This window comes from Primulina eburnea, chromosome 9, assembly GCF_022965805.1.
Source record: "Primulina eburnea isolate SZY01 chromosome 9, ASM2296580v1, whole genome shotgun sequence".
NCBI lineage: Eukaryota > Viridiplantae > Streptophyta > Magnoliopsida > Lamiales > Gesneriaceae > Primulina > Primulina eburnea.
The window spans coordinates 2,263,513-2,278,340 of NC_133109.1; the positions used below are offsets into that span (position 1 = coordinate 2,263,513).

At 34.3% G+C, this 14,828-nt stretch overlaps 3 protein-coding genes across 3 annotated transcripts; 2 read left to right on the forward strand and 1 right to left on the reverse strand.

Moving 5' to 3' along the window:
• Positions 1-273: 273 nt before the first annotated feature.
• On the forward strand, positions 274-1,032 carry LOC140841088 (21 kDa protein-like). Its single transcript, XM_073208276.1, has one exon. The coding sequence runs from the start codon at positions 319-321 to the stop codon at positions 919-921; it is 603 nt and encodes a 200-aa protein (XP_073064377.1). The 5' UTR covers positions 274-318; the 3' UTR covers positions 922-1,032.
• A 7,764-nt stretch (positions 1,033-8,796) lies between these two features.
• Positions 8,797-9,372, forward strand: LOC140842116 (21 kDa protein-like). The gene has a single exon (XM_073209929.1). It carries the CDS (start codon positions 8,797-8,799, stop codon positions 9,370-9,372), a length of 576 nt encoding a protein of 191 aa, XP_073066030.1.
• A 2,936-nt stretch (positions 9,373-12,308) lies between these two features.
• On the reverse strand, positions 12,309-13,210 carry LOC140842158 (pectinesterase inhibitor 7-like). Its single transcript, XM_073209968.1, has one exon. It carries the CDS (start codon positions 13,138-13,140, stop codon positions 12,538-12,540), a length of 603 nt encoding a protein of 200 aa, XP_073066069.1. The 5' UTR covers positions 13,141-13,210; the 3' UTR covers positions 12,309-12,537.
• Positions 13,211-14,828: the final 1,618 nt, after the last annotated feature.

A 14,828-nucleotide genomic window follows, 5' to 3' on the forward strand; every position in this document is an offset into this window, starting at 1 on the left:
TTAATTAAAGAGAGAAAAATAAAAATAATGAAACTTATTTGTTTAAACAAGACAAAAGTTGATAATTTTGAGTGTGAATATTCAAATTAAATTGGCCGACTTTTTTTTTTTTTTTTTTGTGAAACTAAATTGGCCGACTTATTACACGCCATTCACGGAAACAGCGACATATCCAAAATGGCCAAAGAAAAAGAGGCCATGAATTATTTATGGGCCCTTTTCCACGTGATTGATTATCAATTCAAATTCCTATAAATATGACAACCTTAAAATTTATTCACAAAATATCACATTACAAGAAATCAAGCAAAAGAAAACATGGCCGCAGCTAAACTGATAATCCCACTCGCAATTCTCTCCCTCCTCTACGTTTCTACCCAACACAAGGCGGCCGCCGCCGCCGTCCGCCCGGTCATCGGCAACAGTTTCATCAGAACTTCATGCGGTACCACAACATACCCTAATCTTTGCATCACATCTCTCTCTGCGTACGCATCGACTATTCGAAGAAGCCCGCGACAATTAGTCACCACCGCATTGTCCGTGAGCATCGACCAGGCCAAATATTCGAAGCAGCACATCCAAAAGCTCATTAAGTTTCACGGGCTCAAGCGTGGAGAGTACGCAGCCCTGAAAGATTGCCTGGAAGTCATCACCGAAGGCGTGGATCGTCTCACTAAGTCTGCTCAAGAGCTCAAAAATATGGGCCCGGCTGGAGGTCCCCAATACTTCTGGCACATGAGCAACCTCCAGACGTGGGTCAGCGCGGCCCTCACCGACGAAACCACGTGCCTGGATGGGTTTTCCGGCAAGGCTATGGATGGGCGGATCAAGACCTCGATCAAGGCCCGATTGACAAATGTGGCACAAGTAACTAGTAATGCTTTGGCTTTGTGCACTCAATTTGCTGGGAAATTTTAAAGTAATCAGTGTGGCTTTTCCATATTAAATGTGTAATATATATGAAATATAGAATTATGAGTTTTGTGCACTTTACTTTTAAAAATGATGACCTCTTCTTGTCTCTCTTCACTTCCTATAGTATTATTTCTATTTAGTTTTTTAAACATTTAAATTATCTAAATAAATAAAAAAAACTTTATTTTTCCCTTAATGACTTTCAATCTCTTTAATTGAAGTGTAAATTAGTTCTACTAATTAAGTTAAAAGTTGTAAAGTTAAATCAACAAGTTCGATATAATTAATGGAAAGACATATCGAATCGATGTTTTTTTGGTCGCAGAAGAAGATTATTACAATTGAATTTAAACCCGATTCTTTTCTATTATCATACATCGTATAGAGAAGAAATGTGAGATTCAATAAAAAAAAATTAATTTTTTTAAAAAGTAGATATAAATTTATGATTTCTCGAGAGAGTAGTCGGTGGAAAAGGACCTAGTGTGGAGTTGGCAATAATTAATGGAAGCAGTTGGTAAAGTTAGGCAGTAAGAAAGAAGAGGGAGTCTCAAGTGAGATCGTCTCACGGATCTTAATCTGTGAGACGGGTCAATCCTACCCATATTCACAATAAAATGTAACTCTTAGCATAAAAAGTAATACTTATTCATGGATGGACAAAATAAAAGATCCGTCTCACAAATACGACTCGTGAGACCGTTTCACACAAAATTTTGAATGTGAATCGGTGACATTGTAGGAAGACATGAAATGACCAGTAACAAAGACTTTTGATGCATAACCATGTGGAATGCTAGCTAACATATTTTCAATACATCACACTCATCTATATTTTATATATATCTCGTACTATACATATACATACATATATATATATATATATATGTATTATTTATTCAGTTTGAATAGAGAGAAAAGACCAAGTGTCATGATTTTTTTTAATTAATTATTCGACTAGTTTTTTAATTAATATTTCAAATTTCAATATGATATATTATTTTTAATTGAATATAAATTAAATTAATTAGTAAAAAAAAATATACCTATGTATGATTGCACACACGGTAAAAATCTTACTGTTTTGTGTTTTAAGTTTGATTAAATACAGTTTGATCTTTGTTGTTTTGTGTTTTAAGTAATACAATTTGATTTACTGAGAACAAAATATATCTATGCGTGATTGATTGCACACACGGAAAAAATCTTATTTTCCTATGAGAACAAAATATACAATTTTTGTGTTCTGTGCATTGCTCAAGTTCATGTGATTTGAAGATTTAGTCATTGTTTGCTGTAAATGACGAGATTCAATATCTTTGTATTGTTGAGTGTTTGACTCAAGTTTTATAATAATTGAAGTTAAAAATAGTTATATTTATCTTTCAATATTTTGTCTTATCCCGTATCATCTCATCTTACAAATCAAGCGGTGATTTAAGTTGAATACACAAGTTTTATTGGGGTTATTTTGATTTTGTAGGAATAAAAAATATAGTGAAAGAAAAAGTTCTCGGCATGCAAGACATAATTAATTCCTTGATATATATTTTTATAATATTGTCCATAAAATATAGAGTTTTAATTTGTCTTTCTAGACTAAAAATATTTATGATTAGATTTATATTATCTCTAGATTTAAAAGAGTTTATTTACTATTGAAATCTTAGTTTCTATGTTTTGTATCTATCTATTCAAGAAATAATCTCTATATTAAAGAGGATATATATATTGAAGAATAGAGGCTGCAAAAGAAAACTTTTGACGACGAGAGAAAGAGAGAGCAAAGAAGAACGGAGAACTTGTGTATTAGTTGTCACTGTCTGTGTTGTGTTGTAATTAATGGAATGTTAAGAAGCTTAACCACATCAGCTAGTTGTTGTGTAAACTGAAATTATTTCCTAGCGAATCTTTTGCCCTGAGGTATCGCACAAAATTATTCACTCGTGCATAATTCTTTGTGTCTTGATTATTTACGTAAATTATTGCGTGTTAAATTATTTCGTTGTGTGTTGTATCAGGTGTTACAATACCGCAAACAACACTTACTCTGAAACACGCGGTCCCTCTTTTACACTGTACTTTTATGTTAAACAACAACCCTTTAATTGGTACCAAGAGCGACACTTGACGTTTACTAAGTGAGATTCTGGTTATTTTTGTTTGAATATGAAAAAGTACTATGGACGTGTCAACTGTCAACACCGTACTACGACCATCAGTTCTGGATAGATCCAACTATGTTATTTGGAAAATTAAGATAAGGCTTTACATCAAATCTATTGAAGAAAGAGCATGACAACATGTTATAAATGGTTGGATTCCACCAAATAATGTTAATAAAGACAGTGACAATTTGATTAAAACATAAAGTGTGTGGAAGATTGATTAAGTATAGATTTCGAACTTCAACTCAAAGACATTAAATTTCATTTTCACTTCTGTTGACATAAACATGTTCGGTTTAATCACCAACTGTGTTTCTGTCAAAGGCACGAGAATTCCTTCAAAGACTCTGTGAATGATCTGAAAACGTGCAAAAAGACCTAAGGATGCTAAGCAAATCCCAAGAGATTGTTTGTGGCAAACTTGACCTCCCTTTATTCCGGATTCACAAAACTATCATTCGGAATTGAACTCCCTCAACAAACAAAACAGTGGTTATTAGAACACATAAATTTGTTCTGTTTGCAATCGGTCTTCCAATTTTGGAAAGTTGGTATTCAAGAAAGTTCTGTAATTTGTATATGGTTGATTGAAATCCACGAAGTTGTTCATTTCATGTCACGCCCCGAGCCCGAGCCCGCGCCTGCGTGACTGCACAATGGGCCCCTATAGCAACTACTTCGTATTCGTCCTCGCTTTACGAAAAAGATTAACCCAAGTTGCTATAGAAGTCCATTGTAGCCCTTTATAAACTCATTTTAAATCTTGATTTTTTTCGATGTGGGACAAGGGTATCACAATCACCCCTCCTTCAGAACGCGACGTCCCCGTCGCGGCCTGACCACTCGATCCACCAGCACCGAGAATCTAGAGGTGGCTCCTACAGGTTCAAGAGGTGGCTCCCGTCATGTAGCACTTTGCCCCGCAGGTTCAAGAGGTGGCTCCCATGCACGTAGCACTTTGCCCCGCATAGCACTTATTTCTCGGTGTTCCATGCCGGTGACCGGCTCTGATACCATTCTGTCACGCCCCAAAACTCGTGATTATGAACCTGACGGCTCTGATACCCCTTAAATGTCACGCCCCGAAACTCGGGATTGACACCGGCGTCGTTTAACAATCACGAAATTGAAAACAACAAGCCTTTGTAGCACAGTTTAAACCGAAACCAGTCTGTAACTCATAACTCAAACAAAAAAATATTGTCTTTACAATAATGAAATCACTAAAACGACAAAGTTGATAATGCGGAAGCGTAAAAATAACTTGAACTAAATTCCTTTAGCGTTCACCATCCCCAAAACTGTTCGGACTCCTCATCCTCAATTTCTTCTTCTGACTTATCTGGGAAGGTTGTAAGGGGTGAGTATTTGGGGAATACTCAGCAAGTGGGGGAATATCGAGCACAATAACAACATGCATAATTTTCAGAAAAACACATACTTGCATAATAATGTTCACATGCATAACCTTTACCAAGCACTGTGATTTATCTACCTTCTATGGTTTACTGACGTCAGTCCCTAATTTTTACTCCTCGAGGCCGTATAGCGGTTATGTCCCCCACCGCGTAAGGGTACGTCATAGTCGGGATTCCCACCCATATACGGTTGACTCCTCACAGTGCTAAAAACGTATGACAATACAAGAACGGAGTAGAAGAAAGATTGTACTCGACTATATTTTCTTTCAAAAGTTTTCGAAAATTAGTACCACATGCATACCCAAAGTTTTAAACATTAAAAATAGCCCACTTACCTTGAACTTCTTGAAGAAAAACGCGAAAAACTGCGGTGGCTGGACTGCGGCAGCGCTTCGCTGTGCTCGAAAAATCCTAAGAACTAGAGGGGAGGGGATTCTCGAAAACTTGAGGAAGAAGTGTTGTGATTTTTCGAGACCTATGCTCTCCTATTTATAGGAGTTGGTTGATATCCTGATCGTGTACCAAATCGCGTTTGATTCTGAATCAAATCTTTATCTAAAATCGTGATCAAATCTACCTTTATTCTTTATCCTAATTTCGAAATATATATGTATATCCCAAGGTAATTTTCGAAATTATGCCTTGCTCAGTTTGTAAAATTTCGACTTTTGTGTCTAATTCCCAATATTCGGTAGATTTTTGACTTCCTAAAATAATAAAAATTATATTTCTTAAATCCCACAAATTTGCTTACTTAAATCCGAAATTTAGTGGTATTTTTCCACAAATAATATTTGGATTATTTTTCCTAAAATCTTGGTAGTTGAACTTTTAAATTTTTCCCAGTCTGTACTTTATATCGCGTAGACTGCTCTATATCTGATGATTTTCGAAAAATCCCCTAATAATCCTTCAAAATTTTGAAAATCACAAGATAAAATCCTCAAGATTTGATTGGGTTATCTTCTTGCTTGCATCTTTATCCAGGTGTATCAAATCTTATGTCTATATCTGGAAAAATTCTGCATATCTCAAATTTCTGAAAAATAATATACACGATATTATTTAAATTTTTGAGTAAAGTTATTGTACACGGTAGAATTATCCAATCTAAAAATTACAACTACTATCACGATAAAATCGAGATTTCGGATTTTACATTTCATCTTTGACTTATGGGCTCCTTGAATCCAAGAATTTATATGCAATATAGATGAAGAACTCTCGAATATGAGTGAATTCTTGAAGATCACACCAGTATACTCTAAGGGAAACATGAAATTGGATATCCCTTGATCTGAATTTGGTGTTTCCACTTTGGTTAGAAACACAACCTCAACATCTACTGTGCACACTTCTAGGTATTTCATGTTGTTTCACTCGTTTCAACGACGCATATTGACATTGGCCTAAAGCAAATTGCCAAAGCTTAAGAGCTTATGGTACACTATGAAGCTCAGATAGCTAAATATCGCTTACTTCTGGATGTGGCGATGCATTCTGAACAAAAAAAAAAGATGAATAAGCTGCAGGAGTAGAAGAGGAAAATGCAACACGAGAAAATAAGAGAAAATGAAGATGGTGTAGAAGTAGGAGTTACGTAAGAGATCAGTGATGGCGATGCAACTGCTTAGTTTATTTTGTTTCTCTATGTGGTTTCTTTGTTTTTTTGTTGTTTATCTATCTGGTTGTCAGCTTCTGTGTCAGTGTTCTGTTCAGATGTTAGTGTTTTGCTCTTATTGAATATATTGATAAGTCTTCCAGTCCCGTGTTCCAACACCGCTAACAACATCTAGTATAACTTGGCTGAATTCAGGGGGATATATGTCTCTAACTAATGGGGAGTTGTGTGGATTAACATTTTTGTGTGTTTTTTTCCAAAAAGTTAAAAATGGGGATATTGAAAGGAAAAATGTTTTATATGCAACACATAAATTATAGTTTCCTTTTTAATAATATTGTGCATAAAATATATAGTTTTGTTTTTCTAGACTAATGTTATTTATGATAAGATTTATATAATCTCTATATATGATCTTTTTATTTAAAAGAGTTTATTCACTAACAAAACTCTAGTTTCCATTATTCACTTGTATTGTTTTTATGTAAATTGAAAGTATTTTCTAGTGAATCTTTTGCCTTGAGGCACTAGACATGTGTGTTCACTTATACATAATTCTTTGTCTTGATTTATTTACTTAGACTATATTTGGTTTGAATGATAGGATTACAGAATGATTAACGCATAAATGATAAAAAAAATGATTGAAGTAGATAATGATAAAATAATATTATGTTTAACATGGTTATTAAGAATGAGATAAATAATAATCTTTTGAAGAATTGACGAAATTACCCTTCCACTTTTGCGGCGGTGGTGGTCGGTCAGCTGTCTAATTTCCGATCGGCGAAGGCGAAGGCGGCAGCGGCAGGAGGAGGCCGTCGGAGGCGGCGGTCGGCCGGAAGGTGGAGGGGGTGGTCAGCAGCGGCGGCGTCGGGGGACGGCCGACAGTGGTTGGCGACGGTCAGAGTGGGTGATCGGCGTCGGTCGGCGACGGCCGGGGGTGGTCGGCGGCGGGTGGCCGGTTGGCGGTCGGTGGATGGAAGTGGTGATGAGTTTGGATTTAGGAGAAGGGTAAAATTGGTAAAATTTGATGGATTAAGAGTATGATAAATAATACTAGGGGGTGAGGAGTGATTATTTTTTCTCAATTAATATAACCTAATCATTCATAGGAGGAATTGACTTGGTTAAATAATCATTCGTACCAAACAAAGGGTGTGTTAAAAAAAAATAAACTCACCTTATCACCCATACCAAACACTCCCTTAAAGTTTTGTGTGTTGAATTATTCCACTGTATGTTGTGTAGATGTCACAACACCGCACATAAAAATTGCTCTAAAACACATAGTCCCTCTATTACATTGTATTTTTATGTTAAACAACAACCCTTTCATATAAAAATTTGTACGAACTGATATTGAGTTCGGTTTGATCTAAACTGATATCATTTCAATTTTTTCGGTTCAAACCATAAAAATATGTATGATCCTGTCCCTAACTAACATCTTCTATTTTTTTTTTCAAGAACTCTATGAGAAGTATCCCAGTTTTTAGCCAAATACAAATTTAAATATAATAATTAAATTAGTGGCCCAATGCTCAAGCCCCCATACTAAAATATATAATCAACATTTTCAGAATTCAAATTTTATAAAAACTAAATCATTAAGTGTAAATATAAGATTCGATTTTTTTTTTAACGATTCGACTAATATATGCATAAGCAACGTTTGGTCGATGGGATAATAAGTTAATAACCATATATATATTGTCGTGTACCCTTCTGTATGATAATATTGAAACAAATTAAAATTAAAAAACATATTAACTATTTAATTTCTGTGAAAAATCAAATCATTAGTTCGAGTCATACTGAAAATGTAGCTTGAGAAAATAACTTTGTCATAAGACTAAAAACAACTCTAATTACTAATCTACCTACATGTAAGGACATGCTTGATTTAAAACTTCAACACGAATTGGATATATTTAAGCTCAAACTTAATTCAAATTAAGCTCGAACATTTAATGTTTTTGGCTCTGATTCGATTTTAATTAGAGCTCGAGTTCGAGTTTAACTAAAAACATTCAAAGATGTTTATGAGTTTTTTGAACTATCGTTTGGAAATAAATAATCGAAAAGTTGGAAAGATATTTATATAATATATATATAATTGTATTATATTGATAAACTATTAAAATCCATGTACTGTCAAACAAAGTAATTTGGTCCCGGTTTCGCCTCAAGATCCACTACAACGGTGTGATTCTTCTTGGTGGCTCTGAGTTGATTCGTTTGCACTCAAAATGAAAATGATTACACCCGAAGTTGAATTAAACCCAAGTTCATCCTAAAACAGAAAAAAGAAAGTCTTTCACTACACTCGGTTTCTCTATCAAGATTTCGAACCATGGAAATAATATCCTCTTTATCCTTTGAATATTTGTAATAAAATTTATCTTCTCCCAAAAAAAATAGATCATACACAAAGGTAAAAATTATTTAGCACCATCGAAAAACAAGGCTTAATTCCCTCCTCGAATCATATATTACACGTAATGGACACGATTCCTTTTTACTATAAATTTGCATGGCAAAAACCCAAGTTTTTCCATCCAAAAAAAGATTTAAAAAAAAAGAAAAAAAAGTTTCCTTTTTAAGTTAAATAATTATTATTACAATATTTCTATGTAAGCTTATCCATTTTCTGCCATTTAACATCATGCCGAAAATTGCCCTTTCTTTGCTCCTCCTCCTGCATATTCTTTCCGCCGCGTACGCCGCCACCTGCAATGGGGGAACTCCGACATCCAGCGGTGGGCTCAATGCAGCGTGCAAGAAGCTTTCCAACTCCAAATTCTGCATCAAGCTGCTCCGCCCCTACGCCTCCCAATTCCAGGACAACGACCCCCACAAAATGGGCCATGCAGCCATCTCTGCCACCCTTTCCCGAGCCCAAGCCGCCAGAGCGTTCATGATCCGTCAGATCACCGAGCCCGAAATTAACTCCGCCGAACGTGCCGCCATCCAGGGCTGCCTTAACAAGGTCGGCAGCAGCGTCGACAGCCTCAAACAGGCGGCTCGTGATTTCAACAACATGGAGAAGGCGGAAGGGGATCAACGCGCGGCCCACAAGAAGACCGTTGTGAGAAAGATATTTTCCTCCAGAATGGCTCAGAATGCATGTTACGACATGTTGAACGGCGCAGAGGTGGACGGAGAAGTCGTGAAGGAAGTCCGGCAGGAGGCGGAGGAGGCTGCCAAGGCTAGTGTCATTGCTCAATTCTTTGTCAAATAAAAATTAATCTTCTCGTTATAGCAAAGGATGTATATTGCATGACGATTATCAAAGTTTAAGCAGTAAACGATTATCCAATATTTACATGAATGAATGGAGAATGGGTTTGATTTCGAGGTGTTGACAACGTCAGCGCTTCAAGAGGCAACGTCATCAATTTCCTTTGTTCAGTTAGCGTTTTCCGATGCAAGATCGTTATTTTCCGATGTCACTCTCCCTAAATATGACTAAAAAAAATCTAAATCAAAATTTCAAAACGAAACTTCGAAAATTAAGTGAACTATGTGAAAGTTATTATATTAAAGAAGTATTATTTTTACCAAATTTTATGGGTTTTCGGTTCAAATCCTATGTTGAAGTTACATTTAGTTACGTTATTATTGGTAAATAATGCACAAATACACACACAAATATTGTGTATGTAAAAATTATAATAATAATTTGAATAGGTCTCTTGTGAGATGGTCTCACGAATCTTTATTTGTGAGACGTGTCAACTGTAAAACCCGAGATTTTGTACAATCGTGATCGTATCAGATTAATAATTTGATTATATTATGATGATAATCTTGGATATTGATATTATTATTATTCAGAATATAAGTTTTCTTTTTAAAAATTATCTTAATCGCGTAAAAAATTTTATCGTCTGCAGAATTTTGAAGCTCGAAATTAAGATGGTATTATTTATCGTGCAACTTGAAATTTTGGGAGGAATAAATCTATCTCCATCCAAGGAATTATATAAGGAATTTCGAATACAAACAGATAAAGATCTAAGATTTGAGTTGAGATTGATATACCAGGATAAAAGATCGAGCATGAGATAATAAAATCCCTAGAATTCGAATTAAAAGTGTATATATGTTATGAGAATTTCGAAATTTGATAGAGATGAAAGATTTAGGTTTCGGTTATCACCCAAGATCACAAATAGATCATGATTCTCGATGAAGATTTGATTCAAGTTTAAACGCGCGGATAATACACGACCGAGATAGCAGCCAACCCCTATAAATAGGAGGGCCTAGTATATCGAAAATTACACCTAAAAGTTCACTCCATATTTTCGAAATTCTTCCCCTAGTCTCCTTAGGATTTTCGAGAGCCGCGAAGCGCTGCCTCAGTCCAGCCGCCGAAGATGAAATTCGAAATTTCTAGTACGAGAACCCTAGCATTTTCACTTTTTCTCTAAGATTTAAGGTAAGTGGACAATTTTAAATGTTTAAATTTTCGGTTATGTGTATTTCCTGTCTTTTAAAATTCGGTCGAGCATCGTCGTTGTGTCTCTACGTTTTTTTAAAATCTTGGTTAGTTTATGTGTTGGCACTATGAGGATTCCCTGAAAATGGGTGGAATTCCAACATATGGCCCTTGGTGGTGGGATATAACCGTTTTATGGCATCGTCCCCTTAGAGGATTAAAACTTAGGGACTGATATCAGTAAACTATAGAAGGTGGAAAAATCGCAGTGCTGTTATGTTACGATATGAATATGTATATGGTATGAAAAACATGATATGTCTATGTTTATGTGTCAAATTATTTTCGAAAATTGTGTCATATTTTTATGTTGTGCTCGAACGGCCCTCACTTGCTGAGTATTTTCCAAAATACTCACCTCTTACAACCTTCCCTAGATAAATCCGAAGAACAGGTTGAGGAAGAAGAATCGGATCAATTTTGGGGCTGGTGATTATTTTAATTTTCGAGATTGTCTAGTAAAGGAATTTTCGAATTTTAGTACTTTAAATTTTATGTAAGACATTTCCACATATTTTATTAAAATATGTGGAAATGTACTCATATAATATTTTTTATTTTATTAAATGCTTAATTATATGTTTAATTTAATAATAATGGATAAAAATTAGTGACATGTCTAATAAAATTTGAGAGATGTAATATTGAAAATAATTTATCATGGTAATTTTTAGAAAAATATTGTTTGTGTAAAGTCAATGTGAGAAATAAAAGATGATGTTCTCTAAGAGATTTTTTATATAATAGTATGTGTGTCTATATATATATATATATATATATTATAGATATATATATTATAGTTATTATAAAATTTATTATAATAAAAGTTACAAATTACTACATTTCCTTTCTGAAAGGGGAGCTGTTTGTCCTTTCCATCATGAGATATTTGGCTTCTACCCCTTCAAGCATTGAGAAATTTTAGTCCAGCCCATTATCTTCCCACTATCGAGTAAACTTATATCCTCCTTTTTCATGATTTTGTCCAAGGGTGCAACTGAGTGAAGTTATTTATAGCCAATAAAAACTCGAGCCGAGTTCGAACTTTAATTGTTCTATTCAATTAGTTCACAAGTTACTTGAGTAATTATAGTTATATATATAATGTTATTTTTGTCACGTAAATATAGAAACTAAACCCTAACAATAATTACGCTACAAACATTTACGAGCTTCTAGAACACTAGCTCGTATAATTCGATATTTTCACGAGTCGATCTCGAGCTTGAAATTGAATACTTGATTGAGTTCGAGTGAAAAAAATTTAAACCGAGTCGAGCTTGATTATCATGACACTTGAGCTCGACTAGACTCGTGTGCACCTCTGATTTTGTCTATTCCTGATTCCGTCGGTTGTGGAGTAAATGACCATAATGCCCCTTGATTCCTATTGCTATTATCTACAATGAAATAGAAGCATCCTTGATCTCTAATTATGGGAAGTCCTGAATCTAGTTCCATATTGGACTAAATTTTGATTCTCATAATTAAGAATTTGTCATTTTGTTTCCAAATTAAGATTATAAAGTTGTGTAAAAAACATGATGTTACTCCAAATTTTTTTCCACATTATTCTAACAATTAGAAATTAAACATATATATATATATATATATATATATATATATAAATATATATATATATATAATTATATTACAAAAATGATTGACCCAAGTTGCTATAAAAGTCCATTGTAAGCCTATTATAAACTCATTTTAAATTTTTAAATTTTAAGACGTGGGACAATAGGTAATACATTAATAATTATATTACAAACTCACACGTCCCTCACATTCACAATACATTGTGTTTTTAAGTAATTAATAATATATAGTAATTACTTAAGCTCTCTCTCTTTTTTTTTTTTTTTTTTATTTATGTAATTGTTATATTTTATTTAAAATTTAACCATGAATTTCAGCATAGTAGTTGATCAGCGCCAATGCATTACTAGTCATGTGCGCCACCCTCGAAATCCTCCTCCTCACGGCGGTCTTCACTTCGCAGGTGGTCGGCCTGTCGGCGAATCCGTCCATGCATGTGTCTTCATCCGTCAAGGCGGCGCTGACCCAAGTCTGAATGTCCTCCATTATCAGCCAGAAATCGGAGTGTCTTTTGTTGATCAGGTTCAACTCCGCCGCGGATCGCCGGAGCCGGTCCACCGAGTCAGCCAGCTGATCCACGCAGTCGCGCATGGCTCTCACCTCCCTCGGGCGTATGCTGCTCCATTTCAAGAGCTCTGCCATGTCTGCGGCGGTGGAGCGGGCGCTGTTGAGGCTGAGGGAGAGGGCTGCATCCGCAAGGAGCTTCGGGCTTTGCTGTATCGCAGTTGCTTGGGTTGAGAGGGAAGCGTAGCAGAGTCTAGGATAGGCTGTGACGGAGCAGGATGCTTTTATGAACTCGACACCGGTTGTTCCGGCGGCGGTTCGGGTGGCGGAGCCGAAATCAGCGGAGGAAGCTACTAGTAATGTGATGAATAATAGAGCTAGTGGAGTAGATTTGGCCATTGGAGAACTTTTATTTATTTACTTATATTTGATAATATGTGTGTTTTTGGTGATGTATTTAACATAAGTTGGCTGTGGGAAAATAAGGGAGGGAAAGGATTGGTATTTATAGAAATATTAGAGCCGCTGTATTTTCCTAAAAATTAAAATTTACTTGGTTTTTAAGTCGACATTAATTGAGAGTCGAGTTGATTCGAATTTGATATAATTTATTATTAAGAAGAAATTATATTTTTGATCTTTCAACTTGCATATATTTTTTATTTTTGATGGATCATGCTGTTTGTTAATTTAGTGTCTTGATCCAATAATTTTCATTTTTTTTCTATTTTGGTCTTTTTAATCATAGTGCTCATGTGAAACTGAAAATAATGACGTATTATCGAAAAATGGTAACATAACGAAGAACATTACATGTTTATAGCTCTGATGTCACAGCAGCAATTCAATAAAAAAAATACGGGTCAGAAGTGAATTGCAGACCGGCAATGCCGCATCCACGCCTCAAGAGGAAAGAAAGAACATAGCATAGGTCAACAGAAGTCAGTTGATTAAAACTGTGAGTTGACTGATATCCAAAAAATCCATGGATTTTCAAGGATTCTTATTTTATTATTCATGTACAAACCTTGAAGCTTATGTACAATTGCAGAAAATCTAAAATATTCTTCCACCTATACCAAAGATTTGATGGACTTTCTTTTTTGAAAAAGATGATATCTCTCTTCTATCTCAAGCCATCTCTAGAGTTCTTCTCTCTCTCAAAAAATTTCTTCTATTTAAAGGTATGATTGGTCAATCTTGAATTTATTATATTGCCAATATTTATGTGTAAAAATAGATGAATTGTGTTTTTTTCTTGAACCATTATGATTATTGTATTTCATAAATTGTTCATTTTAATAAAATTTTATTATGAACTTATAAAAAATAGTGTTCATTAATATGTTGAATTGACATAAAGAATTGAAATTTTGATTTCAATAAATTGGATAGTTCATTGTCGTTTTTCACAATTTAATTTATTTAACCTTTAAATAAGTAAAATTTATTTACATTTCATAAATAAAAAAAATTTAGAATTTAATAGGTTATACATGTCCAATAATTATTTAAAAGAAATTAATAAAAAATAAATCACAATTATAAAAGTTTACAAAAGTCTACAAAAATCTTGAAAAAAAGTCTGTAAAAGTCTATGAAATATGTTTTACAATTCCATGAGATTCTATAAAAGTCCATCAAAATCCATCAACTCCACAAAAGTCCACCTTTAAAAAAAGTCTTTAAAGTCATTAAAGTTATTGATACACCCTCCTAATAAATTGACAAAATTGACTGATAAAATGACAAAAAATAAAAGACAGTGGAATTAAATGACGAAAAATGTGTTTTCCCGTGATAAAACCTACGAAGTATAAACATATAGATGAGACAACTAGCTAGGGCTATGCATGTATTTGAATCGTGCATGAAAGGTACTTAGGTTAATGTCCCTATGATTAATGTATTAAAAAAAATTAGAGTTTAAAAATTGTGTTAAAATTAGTGTTATTTTCATTTCACTATAGTATGATGTTTATCGACTGTCTGATACATTGAATGAATATAACATCTTATATTTAGCGACGACAATAAATAAATAAATATTAGGAAAAAAAATACTCGATATAAAAAAATTCCAAGGG